At 38.2% G+C, this 20,747-nt stretch overlaps 1 protein-coding gene across 1 annotated transcript in view; it reads left to right on the forward strand.

Annotated features, from left to right (window-relative positions):
• Positions 1 to 20,747, forward strand: part of STAU2 (staufen double-stranded RNA binding protein 2) — a 286,094-nt gene that overhangs the window by 74,375 nt on the left and 190,972 nt on the right. Inside the window, exon 8 of the mRNA XM_082364073.1 lies at positions 1,874 to 1,932. Coding sequence (XP_082220199.1) covers positions 1,874 to 1,932 — 59 coding nt within the window. The remainder of the gene's footprint in view (positions 1 to 1,873; positions 1,933 to 20,747) is intronic.

Here is a 20,747-nt window from a genome sequence, read left to right on the forward strand (position 1 = left end):
TACTGAAAAACTATAGATGCTACAAGTAAAATTTGTGGTTTAGTTAATAGTGTTGTACCAACGTTTAATTTTTAGTTTTGACCAATATACTGTGGTTATATAAGATGCTAACATTAAGGAAAGTTAGGTGAAGGGTATATGGGAACTCTTTGTACTATGTTTGCATCTTTTTAATGTATGTAATATTATTCCAAAGTAGAAGTTAAAATATAGAAGAGCATCTTTGAATAATGTGCTCTCAAAAGCGATATCCCAAACCTTAGCTTTTGTTTTGTTTACAAGTTTTTATTGTGGTATATTAATAATACATTATTAAATCACTGTTCCCAGCAGTAAGTTTCTACTATGATTCTTAGGAGTTAGAGAAAGAAACTAATTAGTAATTTGTATTAAAGTGGAGTTTGATAATCCTACTTGATAGTAGCCTGATAGTTCTTTTTGGGAGTTTAGAACTAAGAGACAAATTAGTAAGATAAATTGTTTGAAGAAGATTTTAAATTGGGGAGTGAGGGCAGGGGCTTTTTTTTTTTTTTTTTTTTTTACAGTTCCCATTGTGATAGAAAAAATAAGATATTATATAATGAGGAATATGTGAGTATAGAAATAATCTCTAGAAAGTTTGTATGTTGAGAAAGGGATCATAGGGAACAGGGTTAGCCAGTCTAAATGAAAATAAGATTCTTTTTGTGAACATTTGAAGCAAAAATAATTGTCATGAAGTGATGAGGCATTGGAAGGTGCCACTCATTGGCCATTAAAAAATAATGGCCATATGTATAACAGATCCACTTTGCTGTACACCTGAAACTAACACAACACTGTAAACCAACTATACCCCAGTAAAAATTTAAAAAGATATATTTTTAACTGGCAAAGTTGGAAACAAGAATACAGGATATGTGGGAAATGGTCTGATTTTCTAACTGCTTTTCCTGAGCTCATGACTCTTGGGCATATTGCATAGGATAGGTCTTATTTCTCGAGTTGTACCGAGAGACGATGAGGACTGCTGTTAGCTTAGCAGGAAATGGAGAATTGGCAAAAAAGAGTTAGCAAAGAACAAGACATAACCTTTCAACCCAGATTATTGCAAGGGAGGACCAAGACATTTTTCTTTTTCCCCTTTATATTTTTTTACTGAGTTGTAACTGACATAAAATATTATATTAATTTCAGGTGTATAACAATGATTCGATACTTTTATTAAAAAAATACAGGATATGTAGAATATTTGGAAATCTTGTTCTGTGTTTTGCATCTTGAAACTCTTACACCAGTTGAACTATTCTTTGTTGGTTTGATGCCTTTAGCAACTATATATTACGTTCATCAAAAAAACTCTTATTTAAAAAAAAAAAACAGAACCTAACCCATTTCTGAAAGTATTATCATTTACAGTAAGGAAATACGGTAATTTTTAAAGGCAGAAGTTGAAAGTTCAAAGAGAAGTCAATGCATATTGAGTATTTATTGTATACCTCTCACTATGCTGAGAGCAGTAGGGTGGTTCTAAAGAAATATATGAAATTGCCCCCACTTTCGAGGAATATCTGTCCCATTCAGGGAGATAAGATAGTAGCAGTGAAAGCTACTATGATGTTTAGAATGTATGCAGCCCTACCAGCTTCTCTGCACACTGACGTGATGATTCTCTAAGGTTTGTATTTTTGTCCCTATTTTACCTATAGGAAAACTGAAATTCAAGTTTAATCTGCTTCAGGCCATATATGTAGTAAGTTATAAAATTGGGGTTTAAACCTATTTCTGTCCAACTCCAAAACCCATTCCATAAAATAGTTTTGTTATTGAGTATTTTGGATATTGTGAAGGAAAATCATGAGTCTCATTTCAAATTTTTTTCTTTTTCCTGTAGTAAAAGTCACCATGAACTTAAATCATTCAAGAAAACAAATAATAGGAATGGAAGTGCATGTAGGTTGTAAATTTTCAAGATACATATAAGAAAATTTAAAATAAGTTAATTATTTTATTCTTTCTACCTTGTTTCCTTCTTTAAAAAAACCTTATTTTTTTTGGAAATAATTATAGATTTACAGGAAGTTATAAAAATAGTGCAGAGAGATCCCATATACTCTGCACCCAGTCTCCCCAATGGTTACATTTTACGTACCTATAGTACAGTCCTAACCTAGGATATTGACATTGGTTCAAGGTGTGTCTTGTAGGTCTGTGCCAGTTTATCACATGTACAGATTTGTGTAACCACTGTTGTAATCAAGATACAGTACTCTTCCCATCACTGCATGGATTTCTCTCCTGCTCTCCCTTTATAGTCTCACCCTCACCCCTGCTTCTCAGCATCCCTAACCCTTGGCACCTACTAATCTGTTTTCCATCTGTATAATTTTGTCGTCTCAAAATGTTATATAAATGGGATCATACAGTATGTGACTTTTTGAGATTGGCTTTTATTCACTCAGCCTAATGCCCTTGAGATCCATCCAAGTTTTTTTTTGTACGTCAAATAGTTCATTCCTCTCTATTGCTGATTAGTATTCTGTGGTATGGATATATCACAGTTTGCTTAACTATTATACCTATCGAGGGATGTTTTGGTTGCCTCCAATTTTCAGCTACTACAAATAAAGCTGCTATGAACATTATGCATAGTTTTTGTATGGACATAAATTTTCATTTCTCTGGGATAAATGCCCAGAAGTGTGATAGCTGGGTCGTTTGGTTAAATATATGCTTAGTTTTCTAGGAAACGTGCCAAACTCTTTCCCAGAGTAGCTGAGCCATTTTGCATCATAACTAGGAACATGTGAGAGATTCAGTTTCTCCTCATCCTCACCAGCATTTGTTTCTGTTACTCTTTTAAGTTTTAGTCTTTCTGATAGGTGAGTAGAGGTGTATCATCATGGTCTTAATTTATGTTTCTCTGATGGCTAGGGATGTTGAACTTCTTGTTGTTTTTTTGCCACCATATGTCTTCCTTGGTAAAATGTCTCTTCATGGCCTTTGCCCATTTTCTGTTGGATTGTTTGTTTTTTTACTGTTGAGTTTTGAGTTTGTCATGTAATCTAGATATGAATCCTTTGTTTGCAAACCTTTTCTTCCTGTCTGTAGTTTGTCTTTTCATCCTCTTAACAGGGGCTTTCACCGAGCAAAAGTTTTAAACTTTGATGAAGTTCAGTTAGTCAGTTATTTTCTTTTGTAAATGTGCTTTGTTGTTCCCTTATGTATTGAGGTACTCCTATGTTGGGTGCATAAATATTTACAGTTGTTATATCTTCTTCTTGGATTGCTCCCTTGATCATTATGTAGTGTCCTTCTTTGTTTCTTGTAATAGTCTTTGTTATAAAGTCTATTTTGTCTGATATGAGAATTGCTACTCCAGCTTTCTTTTGATTTCCATTTGCATGGAATATCTTTTTCCATCCCCTCACTTTCAGCCTGTATGTGTCCCTAGGTCTGAAGTGAGTCTCTTGTAGACAACATATATACGGGTCTTGTTTTTGTATCCATTCAGCCAGTCTATGTCTTTTGGTTGGAACATTTAATCCATTAACTTTTAAGGTAATTATCGATATGTATGTTCCTATTACCATTTTCTCAATTGTTTTGGGTTTATTATTGTAGGTCTTTTCCTTCTCTTGTGTTTCCTGCCTAGCGAAGTTCCTTTAGCATTTGTTGTAAAGCGGGTTTGGTGGTGCTGAATTCTCTTAGCTTTTGCTTGTCTGTAAAGCTTTTAATTTCTCTGTCAAATCTGAATGAGATCCTTGCTGGGTAGAGTAATCTTGGTTGTAGGTTTTTCTCCTTCACCACTTTAAATATGTCCTGCCACTCCCTTCTGGCTTGCAGAGTTTCTGCTGAAAGATCAGCTGTTAACCTTATGGGGATTCGCTTATGTGTTATTTGTTGTTTTTCCCTTGCTTCTTTTAATATTTGTTCTTTGTATTTAACTTTTGATAGTTTGATTAATGTGTGTCTTGGCGTGTTTCTCCTTGGATTTATCCTTGGATAAATATATTTATCCTTGGATAAATATATCCATATCCTTGGATTATGGGACTCTCTGTGCTTCCTGGACTTAACTATTTCCTTTCCCATATTAGGGAAGTTTTCAACTATAATGTCTTCAAATATTTTCTCAGTCCCTTTCTTTTTCTCTTCTTCTTCTGGGACGCCTATAATTCAAATGTTGGTGCGTTTAATGTTGTCCCAGAGGTCTCTGAGACTGTCCTCAATTCTTTTCATTCTTTTTTCTTTATTCTGCTCTGCAGTAGTTACTTCCACTATTTTATCTTCCAGGTCACTTATCCGTTCTTCTGCCTCAGTTATTCTGCTATTGATCCCTTCTAGAGAATTTTTAATTTCATTTATTGTGTTTTTTATCATTGCTTGGTTCCTCTTTAGTTCTTCTACGTCCTTGTTAAATGTTTCTTGCATTTTGTCTATTCTATTTCCAAGATTTTGGATCATCCTTACTATCATTATTCTGAATTCTTTTTCAGGTAGACTACCTATTTCCTCTTCATTTGTTAAGTCTGGTGTGTTTTGAGCCTGCTCCTTCATATGCTGTGTGTTTTTCTGTCGTCTCATTTTGCTTATCTTACAGTGTTTGGGGTCTCCTTTTCACAGGTTGCAGGTTCGTAGTTCCCGTTGTTTTTGGTATCTGTCCCCAGTGGCTAAGGTTGGTTCAGTGGGTTGTGTAGGCTTCCTGGTGGAGGGGACTAGTGCCTGTGTTCTGGTGGATGAGGCTGGATCTTGTCTTTCTGGTGGGCACGTCCACGTCTGGTGGTGTATTTTGGGGTGTCTGTGGCCTTATTATGATTTTAGGCAGCCTCTCTGCTAATGGATGGGGCTGTGTTCCTGTCTTGCTAGTTGTTTGGCATAGGGTGTCCAGCACTGTAGCTTGCTGGTCGTTGAGTGGAGCTGGGTCTTGATGTTGAGATGGACATCTCTGGGAGATTTTTGCTGTTTGATATTACGTGGATCTGGGAGGTCTCTGGTGGACCAGTGTCCTGAACTTGGCTCTTCCACCTCAGTGGCACTGCCCTGACTCCTGGCTGGAGCACCAAGAGCCTGTCCTCCACACGGCTCACAATAAAAGGGAGAAGAAAAAGAAAGAAAGAAAGAAGAAGATAAAGTAAAATAAAGTTATTAAAATAAAAAATAATTTTATAATTATTTTTAGGAAAAAAAATTTTTTTAAGTAATTAAAAAAACAAAACAAAACAAAAAAACAAACAAAAAAAAAAACAAAAAAAGGACAGGCAGAACCCTAGGACAAATGGTAAAAGCAAAGCTATACAGACAAAATCACACACAGAAGCATACACATACACACTCACAAAAAGAGAAAAAGGGGAAAATATATATATATATCGTTGCTCCCAGAGCCCACCTCCTCAGTTTGGGATGATTCGTTGTCTATTCAGGTATTCCACAGATGCAGGTACATCAAGTTGATTGTGGAGGTTTAATTCGCTGCTTCTGAGGCTGCTGGGAGAGATTTCCCCTTCTCTTCTTTGTTCGCACAGCTCCTGGGGATCAGCTTTGGATTTGGCCCCGCCTCTGCGTGTAGGTCGCCTGAGGGCGTCTGTTCTTCGCTCAGACAGGACGGGGTTAAAGGAGCAGCTGCTTCGGGGGCTCTGGCTCACTCAGGCCGGGGGGAGGGAGGGGTACGGATGTGGGGCGAGCCTGCGGCGTCAGAGGCGTCGTGACGTTGCAGCAGCCTGAGGCGCGCAGTGCGTTCTCCCGGGGAAGTTGTCCCCGGATCACGGGAGCCTGGACGTGGCGGGCTGCATTGGCTCCTGGGAGGGGCGGTGTGGAGAGTGACCTGTGCTCACACACAGGCTTCTTGGTGGCGGCAGCAGCAGCCTTAGCGTCTCATGCCCGTCTCTGGGGTCTGCGCTGATAGCCGCAGCTCGCGCCTGTCTCTGTAGCTCCTTTAAGCGGTGCTCTTAATCCCTTCTGCTCGCGCACCAGGAAACAGAGGCAAGAAAAAGTCTCTTGTCTCTTCGGCAGCCCCAGACTTTTTCCCGGACTCCCTCCTGGCTAGCTGTGGTGCACTAGACCCCTTCAGGCTGTGTTCACGCGGCCAACCCCAGTCTTCTCCCTGCGATCTGACCGAAGTCCGAGCCTCGGGTCCCAGACCCCGCCCGTCCCGGCAGGTGAGCAGACAAGCCTCTCGGGCTGGTGAGTGCTGGCCGGCACCGATCCTCTGTGCGGGAATCTCTCCGCTTTGCCCTCCGCACCCCTGTGGCTGCGCCCTCTTCCGTGGCTCCGAAGCTCCCCCCTCTGCCACCCCCCGTCTCCGCCCGCGAAGGGGCTTCCTAGTGTGTGGAAACCTTTCCCCCTTCACAGCTCCCTCCCACTGGTGCAGGTCCTGTCCCTCTTCTTTTGTCTCTGCTGTTTCTTTTTGTTTTTTGGTCCTACCCAGGTACGTGGGGAGTTTCTTGCCTTTTGAGAGGTCTGAGGTCTTCTGCCAGCGTTCATTAAGTTTTCTGTAGGAGTTGTTCCACATGTAGATGTATTTCTGATGTATTTGTGGGGAGGAAGGTGATTTCCACATCTTACTCTTCTGCCATCTTGAAGCTCCTGCCTTCTTTGTTCTTTAGATGGAAGCTTAGATTATTGATTTCAGAGTTCTCTTTTCTAATGTACACATTTAGTGCTATAAATTTCTCTTAGCACTTCTGAGCTTCAGCTCACAGGTTTTGATATGTTGTATTTCATTTACATTCAGTTCAGTATGTATATACTTATTTCCCTTGATACTTCTTCTTTTACTCAAGGATTATTTTAGAAATGTGTTGTTTTGTTTCCAAATGTTTGGAGATTTTTCCTGTTACCTTTCTGTTCACTCATGTTTAGTTTGATTCCATTGTGGTCAGAGAGTACACTCTATATGATTTCACTTCTTTTAAATTTGTTGAGATTTGTTTTATGACTCAGGATATTGTCTATCTTGGTATATATTTTGTGGGCACTTGAAAGGAATATATATTCTGCTGTTGTTGGTAGAGTGTTCTATAAATATTGATTGGGTCATATTGGTTAAAAGTGTTGTGAAGTTTGTATCTTCATTGATTTTCTGTCTGGTTGTTCTATCAGTTGTGAGAAGTATATTGAAGTCTCCAAATAAAATTGTGGATTTATCCATTTCTCTTTCAGTTGTGTCAGTTTTTGCTTCACATGCTTTGCAGCTCTGTCATTTAAGATTGCTGTATCTTCTTCAGTGGATTGACCCTTTTATCCTTATGAAGTGTCCCTTTTTGTTTCTGGTAATTTTCTTTGCTTTGAAATCTACTCTGATATTAAAATAGTACTGCTTTATTTTGACTAATGTTTGTATGATACACCTTATCTATCACTTTACTCTCAACGTAACTATAGTCTTATATTTTAAGTGAGTTTCTTACAGATAGCATATAGTTGGATAATGTTTTTAAATTCACTCTACCAATTTCTGTCTTTTAGTTGGAATATTTTGACCATTTATATTTAATGTAATTATTGGTATGTTAGGGCCTAAATCTACCATTTTATTTTATTTTTTATTTCATTTCATTTCATTTCTGTTTTTCATTTCATCAGTTAATTAATTTCTGTTTTACATTTGTCTATTTACTTTTTCCTGCCTTCCTATGGGTTGCTTGTGCCTTAAGTATTCCATTTTGATTTATCTAGTGTTTCAGGGTGTATCCCTTTGTATAGATTTTTAAATGCTTTCCCCAGGTATTATGTTATACATATATAACTTATCAGAGTCTAGTGGTGTCTGCATTTTACCAGTGTGAGTAAAGTTAGAAACCTTAGCCTCCCTATAAGTCCCTTTACGGTCTTTCATGTGTAATATTGTTTTAAATACGGACTTTGAGAACCATATCAGACAATGGTAGTTTTTGCTTCAAGCATTAAATATAGTATAGAAACCACAAGAGGAGAAAAAAAACTCCTCTGTTTATCTATAATTATTCCCTTGTTCTTTTTTCCTTTTGGATGTTCCAAGATCTTAGCATTTTCTTTCCATTTTAAGATCTTTCTGTTGTTAGTCTTTTAAGATAGGTCCACTGGCAACAAATTTTTTTAGTTTAACTTCATCTGAAAATGCCTTGATTTCTCCTTCATTCCTGAAGGATTAGCCTATTGGATGGTGAATTTTGTGTTGATAGTTTTTTTTCAGTACATGATAAATGCTGTGTCACTTTCTTCTGGCCTCCATGGTTTCTGATATGATATCCACTGTAATTCAAATTGATTTTCCTTCATTGATAAGATGTGATAAGGTATCATTTCTCTCTTGTGGCTTTTAAAATTTTTCCTTGATTTTAGCTTTCAGGAATTTGTCTTGGCATAGTTTTCTTTGGGTTTATCTTGTTTGGAGTTTGCTCAAATTCTTGAATCTGTAAGTTTACATCTTTTGACAAATTTGGGAATTTTCCAGCCATTTTTGAGGAGGAATTATTTTCTAACCGTATACACTTTTTCTTTTCTTCTTCTGAGACACCAGTTACACAGATGTTAGATCGTTTGTGATAGCCCTGCAGTTCTTTGAGCCTTTGTTCATTTTTCACCCCAGTCTGTTTTCTCTCTGTTATTCAGGTTGAGAAATTCATGTTCTATCTTCACATTCACTGATTCTAATTTCTGTCATCTTTGTTCTGCTGTTGAGCCTTTCCAGTGAATTTTTCATTTTGGTTACTCTGTTTTTTTCAGTCCTTAAATCTCAACTTGGTTCTTTATATCTTCTGGTTTTTGTTTTGTTTTTCTGGAGGCTGAGACTTTCTATGTTTTTTTGTTTGTGTCAAGTATGTTTGTAATTGTTTATTGAAGTATTTTTATGACGACTGCTTTAAAAATACTTGTCAGTTGATTCCAACATCTGTGTTGTCTTAATTTGGTATCTGGTGATTGTCTTTTCTCATTAAAGTTGAGATTTTCCTGGTTCTTGGTATGATGACTGATCTTGCTAGAATCTGGACATTTTGGGTATTATGTTATGAGATTGTGGAGCTTAGTTAAATCTTCTTTTTAGTAGGCTTTTTCTGACACTGGACCAGCAGGAAACTGAGGAATTTCTCATGTTATTACCAGGTCTGGATGGAAATTCAGGTTCCCTACTTAGCGTCATTGATACCTCATAGGGGAGAAGGAGGCTCATTACCTCTGGGTAGGGATGAAAGTTCCAACTTCACTTGGCTTTCTCTGACACCATTCCAGCAGGGGAAAAAGAACTCCTCATTATAGCTGGGGAGGATGGAAATCTAGGCTCCTTATATAACTCTTGCTGGTGGAGATGAGATAGGGTTGCAGCTTTTTTATTGCTGGAGTATAGCAATTATTGTCTAAAATCTTTCTGTCCTGCATGATTTCCCTTTTCTTGGTCCTTTAGCTAGAGAGAATAAGCCTTTCTTTGTGTGTGTGTGTGTGTGTGTGTGTGTGTGTGTGTGTGTGTGTGTGTCTTTGTCTGTACACACTGACATTTTCAGATTGCTGGCTTCTTAGCACCCAGTTCAGGATATATTAGGCAAAAAGAAATCCTGGTATGTTGTTCATCTGGTTCCAAGTTCTCTAGCCAGCTTCCCTTCTTCCAACCTTCAGAATTTTCTTAAGTTTATGGTACATGTAATGACCTGGAGTTTTAGTTGTACTTAGCATGAGGAAAGGAAAGAAGTACATCTACTCCATCTTATCCTGCAACCCCTTATTTCCTTTTATGTGTATAAATTTTACTAGACTTTAGGAATAAAGCATCATACATAGCTAATTTGATGTTTCAATAAAGATAGAAGTTTGTATTGCTAGAAAATTTTTCACTAAAGATTTTTGAATAATAGGACTACCAAAAGTAGAAAGGAAAGTAGGTGTCAGAATCTGTTTTTGCTGGTAAAAGACCACAGCAAGTCTCATAAAATGTACTTTTCAAAATCCATGTCTAATTTTGCATTCTGCCTTCTTAGCTCCTCATTTTCTTGTTACCTTCTAGGACAAGCACATACAAACCTTTGATTTAAATTATCTATAGTCTCACCTTTGAGAGGTGCTGCTACTAACATTTTGTATGGAAATCATATAACCCCCTTTCACTTGTAAGACTTTCCATGTAACTATACCCCTACTTAATAAATTTGCTTAGTATTCACTGTAGTAATACACCATAATTTATTGTTACTTTTGTGTGGAGTTTGTTGCTAGTCACCATGAAGTAACAGTAGCACAAATGATAATCATGGGGAAGTTACAAGGGTCCCAGAAATTTTCAAGCAGAGCAGTAGTTCCTAGTCTGTGGTTTCCATTTCTTTTTAGAGAGTGTAAAAATAAAGCAATTTGGGACATTGATTCTACTTGATAGGGTTCACTGGATCTCTCACTTTTAGACTTACACTGTGAAAGGCTGTGGGGACCTCTTCCTCTATGATTGCTGCCTCCTAGCCGGAAGCTACTGTTAGGGCTGAACTCTAGGTGCATGTACCTTTTTTTTTAAGAATTGTTTTTATTTATTTATTTATTTTTGTGGGTGAGTCATGTAGCATGCAGCATGTGGGATCCCAGTTCCCCGACCAGGGATCGAACCTGTGCCCCCTGCAGTGGAAGCTCGGAGTCCCAACCACTGGGCTGCCAGGGAAGTCCTGTACCATTTTTGTCTTAGATGGACATTTGGCATTTCAGGGGACACCCAGATTTAATGTCCCACTTCACCCAGCTTCTGCCCCCACAGGAATGTTAATTCCCTCACATGGGAATTAGATGCAAGTATGTGTGTAATATATGCCTGGGAAGCAATACTCAGTGGAGTACTACGTATATGGGATTAGGCTCTTCACCAACTTTACTATGCTAATCACAGGATATGGCTGCGTAGCATGGAGAATGTTCATTAGACTTCTGTGTCTATTCTCAGTTCAGTGGGAGGCACTTTGAGGTTTCTGGCTTTGGCCAGTGTGTAGAGGTTACTGCCATTTACTGAGACAGGGAAGAATGGAGGAGAAACAGATTTGAAGCAGGGATTAAGACCTTAGCTAAACGTTCCAGTAAGACATCCAAGGGGAGTTGTCAAGTACAGTTTGATATAGGAGATGACTTAAGAGGCGGGATCTAGATTAGAGAGGTCATCATGGGAGCTGACTGCATACACAGTGCCCTAGAAGGCCCTGGTCTACCAGGCCTCCCATTACCTCTCTGACCTCATGTACTGCTCTCCACCATGCCAATGCCACTCTAGCCACACCTGCTGCATTTTCCAAACCAGTCATCCGGACTCACAGTTTAGAGGTGTTTATTTTCTGTTCCCTCTCACTAACGGAACCTTTTCAGTCATGCCATTCATGGCCACCCACCTGACTCCACCCTGACATTCCCAGTCCCCTGTCCTGCTTTTTTCTCTGTGCCATTTACTATATCATCTGTACTATCTTTGTGTGACTAAAATGTATGAAGCAGAGAGGAGCAATGATATGATATATGATATGCTATGATATGACATAAAGCAGGAGAAGTTTAGATCCTCCAGGGCTATCTTATGGCATTTGGTCTCCATCTTAAGAGGAGTGGGAGATGAACGTTTTTAAGGAGGAGGAAACGTGACCATAGGTGCATAGAGAGGCAATAGGAGAAGGGTAGGAGTGGTTATGAGGCAATCAAATAGGAGTTTGTTGTGTTAGAATAAAGACAAAAACAAAAAGCAAAACATTTAATGATCCATGCACTCTGTTAAGTGTTAAAGAAACAAGAATGATGGAGCATGATTCCCTCTCCCAATGAAAGAGGTGAGTCTAGATGGTTAGAGAGATGATTTCAATCCAAAGGTAAGTGCTCTGAAAGAGGAAGGTCCCAGTGTTGCGGGAGCATAAAGAGGGTTCAGCTTTGTAAACTTGAATTAAATATTTGAGCACCTTTCACAAATAATCTCACAGAATTTTGAAGTTTAGAACCTGAAGGAATATTTTTCTCATCTCTACTGATGAGAAAATTTTCCGAAGTGTATTGTTTTAAGGAATTTTAGTTTTGGGGGATGTTAATAAGTACTGCTCAAACTGAGTAAATTTGGAGAGTCTGGATTAAACCAAAGGATTTCTTTACTGCACAACTTCTCAGAACTTCTGATATGCTTATGTACATTATAAATCTTCTAGAAATGTGTCTAATGTATAGCATTTCCCAAACTCATTTGGCCATGGATCCTGTTATGTTAATGAATCATCTGTGGATACAGAACAGACTTTAGGAAATGCTGCCTTACACGATTTGCTCAAGATCTTAACTAGTTATAGGTAAGCTACAACTGCAGGACAGTTTCCGTGACTCTGTCCTGTGATTTTTTTTTTCCTAAGACATTTCACTATTACCATACAGAACAGCATTAACTATGAAAATGCCAGAATTCTTGTGGCCACATTTTAATACTATTTTACATGTGGGGTGAATGAAATTCTAGATTTGGCATAAAAATAACTAAAACTCCAAGATAGTTCAGTGGACAAACATTAAATAGAATCAGTTTAATTCCATGTGAAATTTATGACCTAGGAATGTGTAATGAAATAACACTTTTCTGTCTTTTTGTTAGTTCTTTTTTGTGGCTTTGAAATATTAAGAATTCTTCATTTTAGCTTTCTTAGTTTTGGGTCAGTCGTTATTTTGGCAGATAATACTGTTTTAGAACTTAATATATTGGAAAAATAATGGTAGAGTAAAAATGCAACAATATTTATATTCTATTATTAAAAAGAATGTTTGGAAAGTATTACTAGTACCTACTTTTCATGTATTTCTAGATCAGGGGTCGGCAAACCTTAGCCCATAGGCCAAATCCAGGGTGCTGCCTGTTTATTATGGTCCATAACCTAAGGTTGTGCTTTTAAAAATTATTGAAAAAAATCAGAAGAATATTTTGTGATGTGTGAAAATTATATGAAATTCAGATTTCAGTGACTGTACGTAAAGTTTTATTGGATCACAGCCATGCTCATTCATTGATGTGTTGTCTGTGGCTGCTTTCACACTCCAACCGCAGCGCTGAGTAGGTGGATACAAACTGTGTGGCCTGCAAAGCCTGAAATATTTACTGTCTGGCTCTTTGCAGGAAAAGTTTGCTGATCCCTGATCTAGATTAACAAGTAATAGGGTTTATGGGGTTCTTTTATAACTCTAAGTATATGAAATATAGGGAACTATTTTTTATATATAACCAATTCTAATAATTTCCATTTATTTGACCCTGTTGGTTCTATTCTTCTTCTCTTTTTTTTTTTTTATGGTAGAAGATGTATGTTTTATTTTAATTTCAATTAACATTCTCCTTTTTCCTATTGATCAGTAAACAGTATATAATGTCATATATTGTGATAGGAAGCACTTGGGTTTGGGAAGTATTTCTTTGTAGGATAAACAGAAATTTGGAATAATTCTATATTTTCCCCATTTACTTGGTTTATGGGAAAAACTCTGTTATATTTGAAGTTGACATTGATAGACTAAGTCTTTTTAAAAAAATAATTATTTCAAATGATCTTATAAGCAGCAGAATAGCATTCTTATTGGATTTCGCTGGCCCAGTGAATCAATAATTGACTATCCTCCTAATGTAGCCAGAGTAAATATTCTTAAACTACTTCACCCCTTTGATATAAGTGTTGCTACCAGTTTAATTTTGTATAATTTTAAGTTTCTATTATGTATTCTGTTTGGTAACTCTCTTCTTGGCTCTGTAGAGGGTTGATTTAATTTTTGTTTCCAAATATATGAACACTTTTACAGATGAATTTATTTCTCCTGTAAATTTTATGGTTTGGGAGAAGCAAAAACAATATCAACCCAGAACAAGAATAATGAAATTATGTCTGTCTTGTTCAAAGTTACCTAAAACATGTAGTTTTTAAGAATCAGCTTGAAATATATACATATCTCATGTCCTTTTCAGTATAATTTTTAGTTTGAGTTGTAATACAGAAACTTATTTTCATTCTGAGTCATCTGAGAGGGTTGTAGAGAATAGGTATCAAGTGTGGGTCGTTAACATCTCACTATTAGCACTTCATTTATGAAGAAGAAAACCAGCTGAATATAGTAAGCTCTATGTCTTTCATTTTAGCACCTCATCCCTTTCCCAGAACTTTTCATAATAAATTCTCCTTGTTAGCACAAATGAAACTAGGATGATGTCCTCCCTTCAAATAGCATAGAAACATTATATACAATCTCCTGATTAAAGAAGATTGTGGCAGATTGAGTATTCACAAATTGTGGTCTTATTTCTTTGTTGGTATAGGTACCAAGATAAATTGGGTAAAATACACTATTAAAGAAGATTGACAAATGGATTTAAAAATCCAAAGGAACCCAGAACTCAAAAAACTAGTAAAATGAGTGTATCATCACATGGATATATTATATATTAATCTATAACACCAAGATGGATGCATTCTAATAATATTAAACTTTAATTTTTTCATGTTTACACCAAAATAATGGTTATAATTCATATCAATCTTTAGGAAGTAAAAAATATATTGTGGCATTTTTAATGGAAACTATTTGTATGTTCAACAAATAGTTTTTTTGTGTTTCCAGAGATAGTTAATTTCATTCAGTTTGGCCAGGAATGTCAGAGATACCCAAAAAAGACTCTTTAAAATAAATAAGCCATGGGATAGTGACTGCTTTTAAGCGTATCTTGGAAGATATTAAGTTTAGAATTTTAGCGGATGCAACTTTGTTAAACTGCCAGTGAAATTGCAATTATAATTAGAGTTACTTGGGTGGTCTATGTCGGGGGTACCGGTCCGGTCCACGGCCTGTTAGGAACCGGCCCGCACAGCAGGAGGTGAGCGGCGGTCAAGTAAGCGAAGCTTCTTCTTCCGCTCCCCATCGCTCCCCATCGCTCGCATCACCGCGTGAACCATCCCCCCGCCCCGCTCCGTGGAAAAATTGTCTTCCACAAAACCGGTCCCTGGTGCCAAAAAGGTTGCAGACCGCTGGTCTAAGTCTTTTTTTTAAATAGTATTTCAAATGACCCGAGTAGTTTTCTTACTATATTTGGTTGGCTCAATTAATCAAAGAATGATTTTAAAAAAATCAGTACCTACAATACTAGTCTCTTTTGAGATAGAATAGCTGTTATTTAAGAAAAGGGAGGAGAGTGGTTTTCCTTTAGTCATACAGGTTTGGGAAATGAATCAAGGACAGTTTAAACATTTCTTATTGTGCAGCTTCTCAGAGCTGTTATTTTTTTTTTATTTTTATTTTTTTCTCAGCCTCCTCTTGTGTGGGAGACACATTCAGGAGTGGAGGAAAATTAGTACTTCTGCTCTGTTTTTCCCAGTTTTCTGTTGACACTGGGAAGGAAATGAGCATTTTAGGTTCCAAGTCCTGGCAAGTGGTAGCGGTTGGAGGAAAGCCTTCTCTCTACTGGAAAGGCATCTGCAAAGAACATACATTTGCTGCTCCCCTAGAATAATGAATTCACTAAGTTTTAGACATAGAATTGGATGCTCGAGGTACAAATTAAAACCAAACTCAGCAAAGACTCTGGGCCGAGGTGTCCGGACCCTGTCATACCAGAATCTTCCAGATTTTCTCTGACATACATCACTGGAAGACCCTTAGTTCCTTCAAAGGCCTCTTCGATAATTGCCTCTTAAATGTCAATGATTCCCAGGCTCATCCCGTGTTCTGGAATTTCACTGGGTGGTTTCATGAAAACCCATGGCTTTTTTACTTAAAAATTAAAGCCTGTCTTCCCCAGTCAAATATATATCCCATTATTCCTTTTTTTTTTTTTTTTTTTTTTTACTGGATGCAAGATCCATATATTGAAATATTGAAATGTCTCTTAACTTTTTCCCTCAGAGAAACTCAGGCTCGACTTTACCAAAATTCGAATCTTTTGCTTCTTTCCCTTCCTCTCCCCTCTGTTCTGGTGAAGAGTTCCCCCGGGATTGTTATTCAAGGCTCAGACCTGAGTGTTGTCTTCCCCTCCTCCCCTCAGCCACCCTGAATAATGAGCGCTCCCCACATGTTGTTTGATTCCATGGTTATGAATATTCAGAATAGGCAAGTTCATAGAGACAGAAAGCAGATTAGTTATTGCTGGGGCTGGAGAATGTGGGAAATGGGGAGCGACTATTTAATGGGTGCAGGATTTCCTTTTGGGGGTGATGAAAAGATTCTGGAAGTAGACAGTGGTGATGGTTGTACAACATTGAGAATGCGCTTAATGCCACTGAATTGCATACTTTAAAATGGTTAAAGTGGTAAGTTTTATGCTGTGTGTGTTAGCTTGGGCCGCCATATCAGAATACCACAGACTGGGTGGTTTAAGCAACAGAAATTAATTTTCTCATGATTCTGGAGGCTGGGAAATTTAAAATCAAGGTTCCAACAGGGTTGATGTCTGGTGCTGTCCCCTTGAGTTGCAGATGGCTGCCTTGCTACTGTGAGCTCGCATGGCCTTTATGCCCTGCGCTTGGAGAGAGGGTCAGAGCTGTTATTTTTTTGTGTATATTATTCAAAAATTTTTTTGTATTTTTTTGTTTTATAAATTTATTTATTTATTGTTGGCTGCGTTGGGTCTTCGTTGCTGCGCACGGGCTTTCTCTAGTTGAGACGAGCGGGGGCTACTCTTTGTTGAGTAGAGCGGGCTTCTCATTGTGGTGGCTTCCCTTGTTGTGGAGCACCAGCTCTAGGCGTGCGGGCTCAGTAGTTGTGGCACGTGGGCTCTAGAGCGCAGGCTCAGTAGTTGTGGCGCACGGGCTTAGTTGCACCACGGCATGTGGGATCTTCCCAGACCAGGGCTCGAACTGGTGTTCCCTGCATTGGCAGGCGGACTCTTAACCACTGTGCCACCAGGGAAGTCCTTGTATTACTTTTATATAGTACTAAATTTTAAAAATTTGAATATTAGTGTGAACATTGTACCACCCCTGTGTTCCGGTACTCAGTCTGCCCTTGCCAGTTTCGTGCTTACCCTTTCAGGATATCCTCTGGCCATATGTGTATATTTACTTTAAGAAAGCATCATTCTGTAACAATATTCCGAATCCTTTTAAAATTTGAGATACACCTTAAAGATTATTCTATATTACTACATAAGGAGTTGCATCATTTTTTGTAACTTTAGTATGAAGATTTTAGAAACTTATAACCATATGGGTCTATTTAACCTCTCAGCACATCTGTTACACTGTGGTTGTCATTTGTATTACATCTGCATACTCTATGAAACCCACAATGTTATAATTTTGGATTTAAATAGTCTACATATTTTAAAGAAATTAAAAGGAAAAAAATAGTCTTTCACATTTTCTCACAAGTTGACCATTCTCATGCTGTTCATTCCTTTCTCAAGATCCAGGTTTCCATCTGGCTTCATTTCAGCCTCGAATTTTCTTTAGCATTTCTTATAGTACCTCAGGTTTTCTGGCAATGAATTCCCTTAATTTTTAGTAACTGAAAATGTCTTTATTTTGCCTTCATTTTTGAAGCATATTTTCAATGAATATAGAATTTTGAGTTGACAGCTTTTTTATTTTCAGCACTTTAAAGATGTTATTCCACTGTCTTCTGGCCTCAACTTTTTTCTCATGAGAAGTCAACCATTCAAAAACAAACACACAAACAAATGTATTTGCCTTAACTGATAAAAAAGGAAGTCAACCATCATTTGAATGATTGTTCCCTGTATGTAATATGTCGTTTTAGTTTTCAGTAATTCAGATATATGTCTTGTGTGGTTTTCTTTATATTATTCTAGCTCACTGAACTTGTTGGCTGTGTAAATATGTCTTTCACCAAGAGATGTTTTTGGCTCTTATGTCTTTTAATATTTTTCTGCCATCTTCTTTTCACTCCTTTCCTTCTGGTAGACCTTTTAATATTGTCTCACAGGTTCCTAAGGCTCTGTTCATTTTTTTCAATAATTTTTCCTCTCTGTTTTTAGATTGTATAATTTCTATTGATTAATCTTGACTCTGCCATATCCTTTCTGTTACTATGCCTATCTAGTGAATTGGAAATTTGAATATTATATTTTTCAGTTCTAGAATTTCCATTTGTATTTTTTAATAGTCCTCTGCTGAGATGTCCCGTACATTTATCCATTAAAATCACATTTTCTTTTTATATCTTTGAGCATAGTATAACTGCTAATTCTAACATCTGGGTTATTTCAGGCTTGTTTTTTGTTGATTGTCTTTTATTATGAGAATAGATCATTTTTTTCCCTGCTTCTTCATATGTTGAGAAATTTTGGATTATATTCTGGACTTTTTGAATTACATGTTGTGGAAACTAGATTCTGTTACGTCCCTCTGAAGTGCAGTAATTTTTTAAAGCAGGAAGTTAATTTGGCTGAAGTCTACTGGCAAAATTTTTTTCTGATTGGGCAGCAGCTCAAATTTCAACCTGTTAGCTCTGTTGCTTTGAGTCTGTACCATGCCAGTGTGTGTGGCTCAGGGGTCAGTAGAGATTTGGGCAGAGTTTTATACACAGAATTTGAGGTTCCCTTTTTCTAGATCTGCTATTTTTAGGATTTCCCCCTTATTTTCTAGTTGAAGGAGACAGTCATTTTCAGTGATTATACTTGCGCTGAACCCTTTTTATCTCTGGGTCTTCAAGCCAGTAAGACTGTATGTTCTCTGTTGGCATTTTAGCTGCCTCACGTGGAACAGCCTGGGACCTGCCCTCAGGTTTAAGCTGTTAAAAAAAAAAGAGAAACTCATCCTGCGCTGTTCCTTTTTTCCAGATATTAACCCCATTCCAGTATTGCCTGTTTTGTTCATTCTTCAGTTTTTCATATTTTGTTCAGTTGATAGTTTTCTGCAGGAGGATTGGTCCAGTCAGAGCTTACTTGGCCATACTGGAAACAGGACTACTGCTTCATTTATTTTAAAAACTGTTTAGCATTCCACTGTGTGATTGTTCTATAATTTATTTAACTAATTTTGTATTCATGGACAGTTTTGATGTTTTGCTTTAGCAACGTTGTAGTACATATATCTTTGTGCATACATTTTAGCCACGTGCATAGGTACTTTGGATACATCATTAAATAAAATAGACATTCCTGCCCTGTTGAAGCTTACATTCTAGTTAGGGGAGATGGGCAATAAAAATTAAATGCAGTAAGGACATTTTATAGTAGGTTAGAAAATGAAAGGTGCCATAGCCAAGTGGAAAGGTAGAGCAGAGTAAAGGGATGAAGATTACAATTTTAAATACAGAGGTCTTATTGAGAAGGTGAGATTTGAGCAAAGGCTTTAAGGAGGAGAGGGAGAGTGAGCTTTGAGGATGTGGTGGGGGAGAAGCAAGAGGTCAGACACTGCAGAGGCCTGAAGGTGAAAACCTGTCTGGTGAGTTTGAGGAGCAGGAAGGAGGCCAGTGTGGTAGGAGTGGAGTGGTGAGTGGTGAGTGGTGTGAGTGGCAGTCAGTGATAGGACTTGGAGGCAGATGGATGTAAGGCCTTGTCGATACTGGAAGGATGTTGGCTTTGCTCTGAGTGAGATGTAGAACCATTGCAGGGTTTTGAGCAAAAGAGTGACATGATCTGACTTAACGTTTTGAAAGGATGTCTTTGGCAACTAAGAGGAGGAGGTTATTACAATAATCCAGACTAGGAATGAGGCTCTTTTGAATCTTTTGGGGTTTTTGCCAACCTAATTTGGGGAAAAGTCATACCTTTTTGGCATTTTAATTTGACTTTCTTTATCGGTGAAGTTGAGCATCTTCTCATGTGTGAGAGTTATTTATATCTCCTTTCCTGTGAACGGTGAGTTTGTAACCTTTGCTTGTGTTTCTGTTGATCTGCTGGTCGTTTTCCTGCTGACTTGTAAGGCAGGTGATTTCCGTGCAGAGCCCCGGACGAAAACTGCAGATCTCAGGCCTCTGCCTCGAGGTCGCTGATCGCGCCAAACGCCGGGAAGCACTCAGAGCCCACCGTCACAGCTAGGTGCATCCACTCCTGGCGCTTTCCCTAGCCGGATCCCACAGGCGTCCTTTTACTTAGAGCTCAGCCTGCTGCGGTCCCGATTTGCTTTACTCCCACACAGCGTAGACCCTGGCCCTTGTTAGGCCAGTTTGCTCCCCACAGCCATTCACTCTCACGCTGGGGGGACTGCGGTGTGTGGTGGGGCTGCGGAACCAGCCTGCCTTCCTTTGCAACCTGGCTCCCCCAGGCCAAGTTATTCAGCTTCTCTGTTCTTCGGTTTCCTCAGCTGTAAAACAGAAGTGATAATAGTATTTACCTCATAGGGCTGTTGTGCGGATTAGATGAGTTACCTTATGCACAATGCTGGCAGAAGGTGAACGGCTCAGTAAACATTAGCTGTGAGCACTCACTCAGTTAACAAAGACTCCTTTTAAGTGCTAGGTGTCATGCCAGATACGAGACGCTAGGACTACAGTGAATAAGGCTCCCCTTTTCCCTGTGTCTGAACAGAAATCAGTCCCTTTACAGCCTTCCTAGAACATCACCCCCCGGAATAGTATGTGAATCATTCACTCTAAGCGTTTCCTTTATTGAAGAAGTGTTATGGTCTGTTACAGGGTTCACAAGCATTTCAGGGGAGTCCTTGCCTTCTTAAATCTGAGAAGTAAAAGAATATACTTATCTTGATGTTATTAGAATTGCATTTTTGATAAAACAAGAGTCAGATGACAACCAGGATGATAACATTAGCTGTTCATCTAGTTGACTTCATTGTAAGTTCACCAAGCTCTGAGGTATTCAGTTTCTGGCCAGGGTTTCTCGAGCGTATCTGGGTGATTTCGCTCCCTGGGGG

This window comes from Balaenoptera borealis (genome assembly GCF_965194805.1).
Source record: "Balaenoptera borealis genome assembly, chromosome: 17".
Classification (NCBI taxonomy): domain Eukaryota; kingdom Metazoa; phylum Chordata; class Mammalia; order Artiodactyla; family Balaenopteridae; genus Balaenoptera; species Balaenoptera borealis.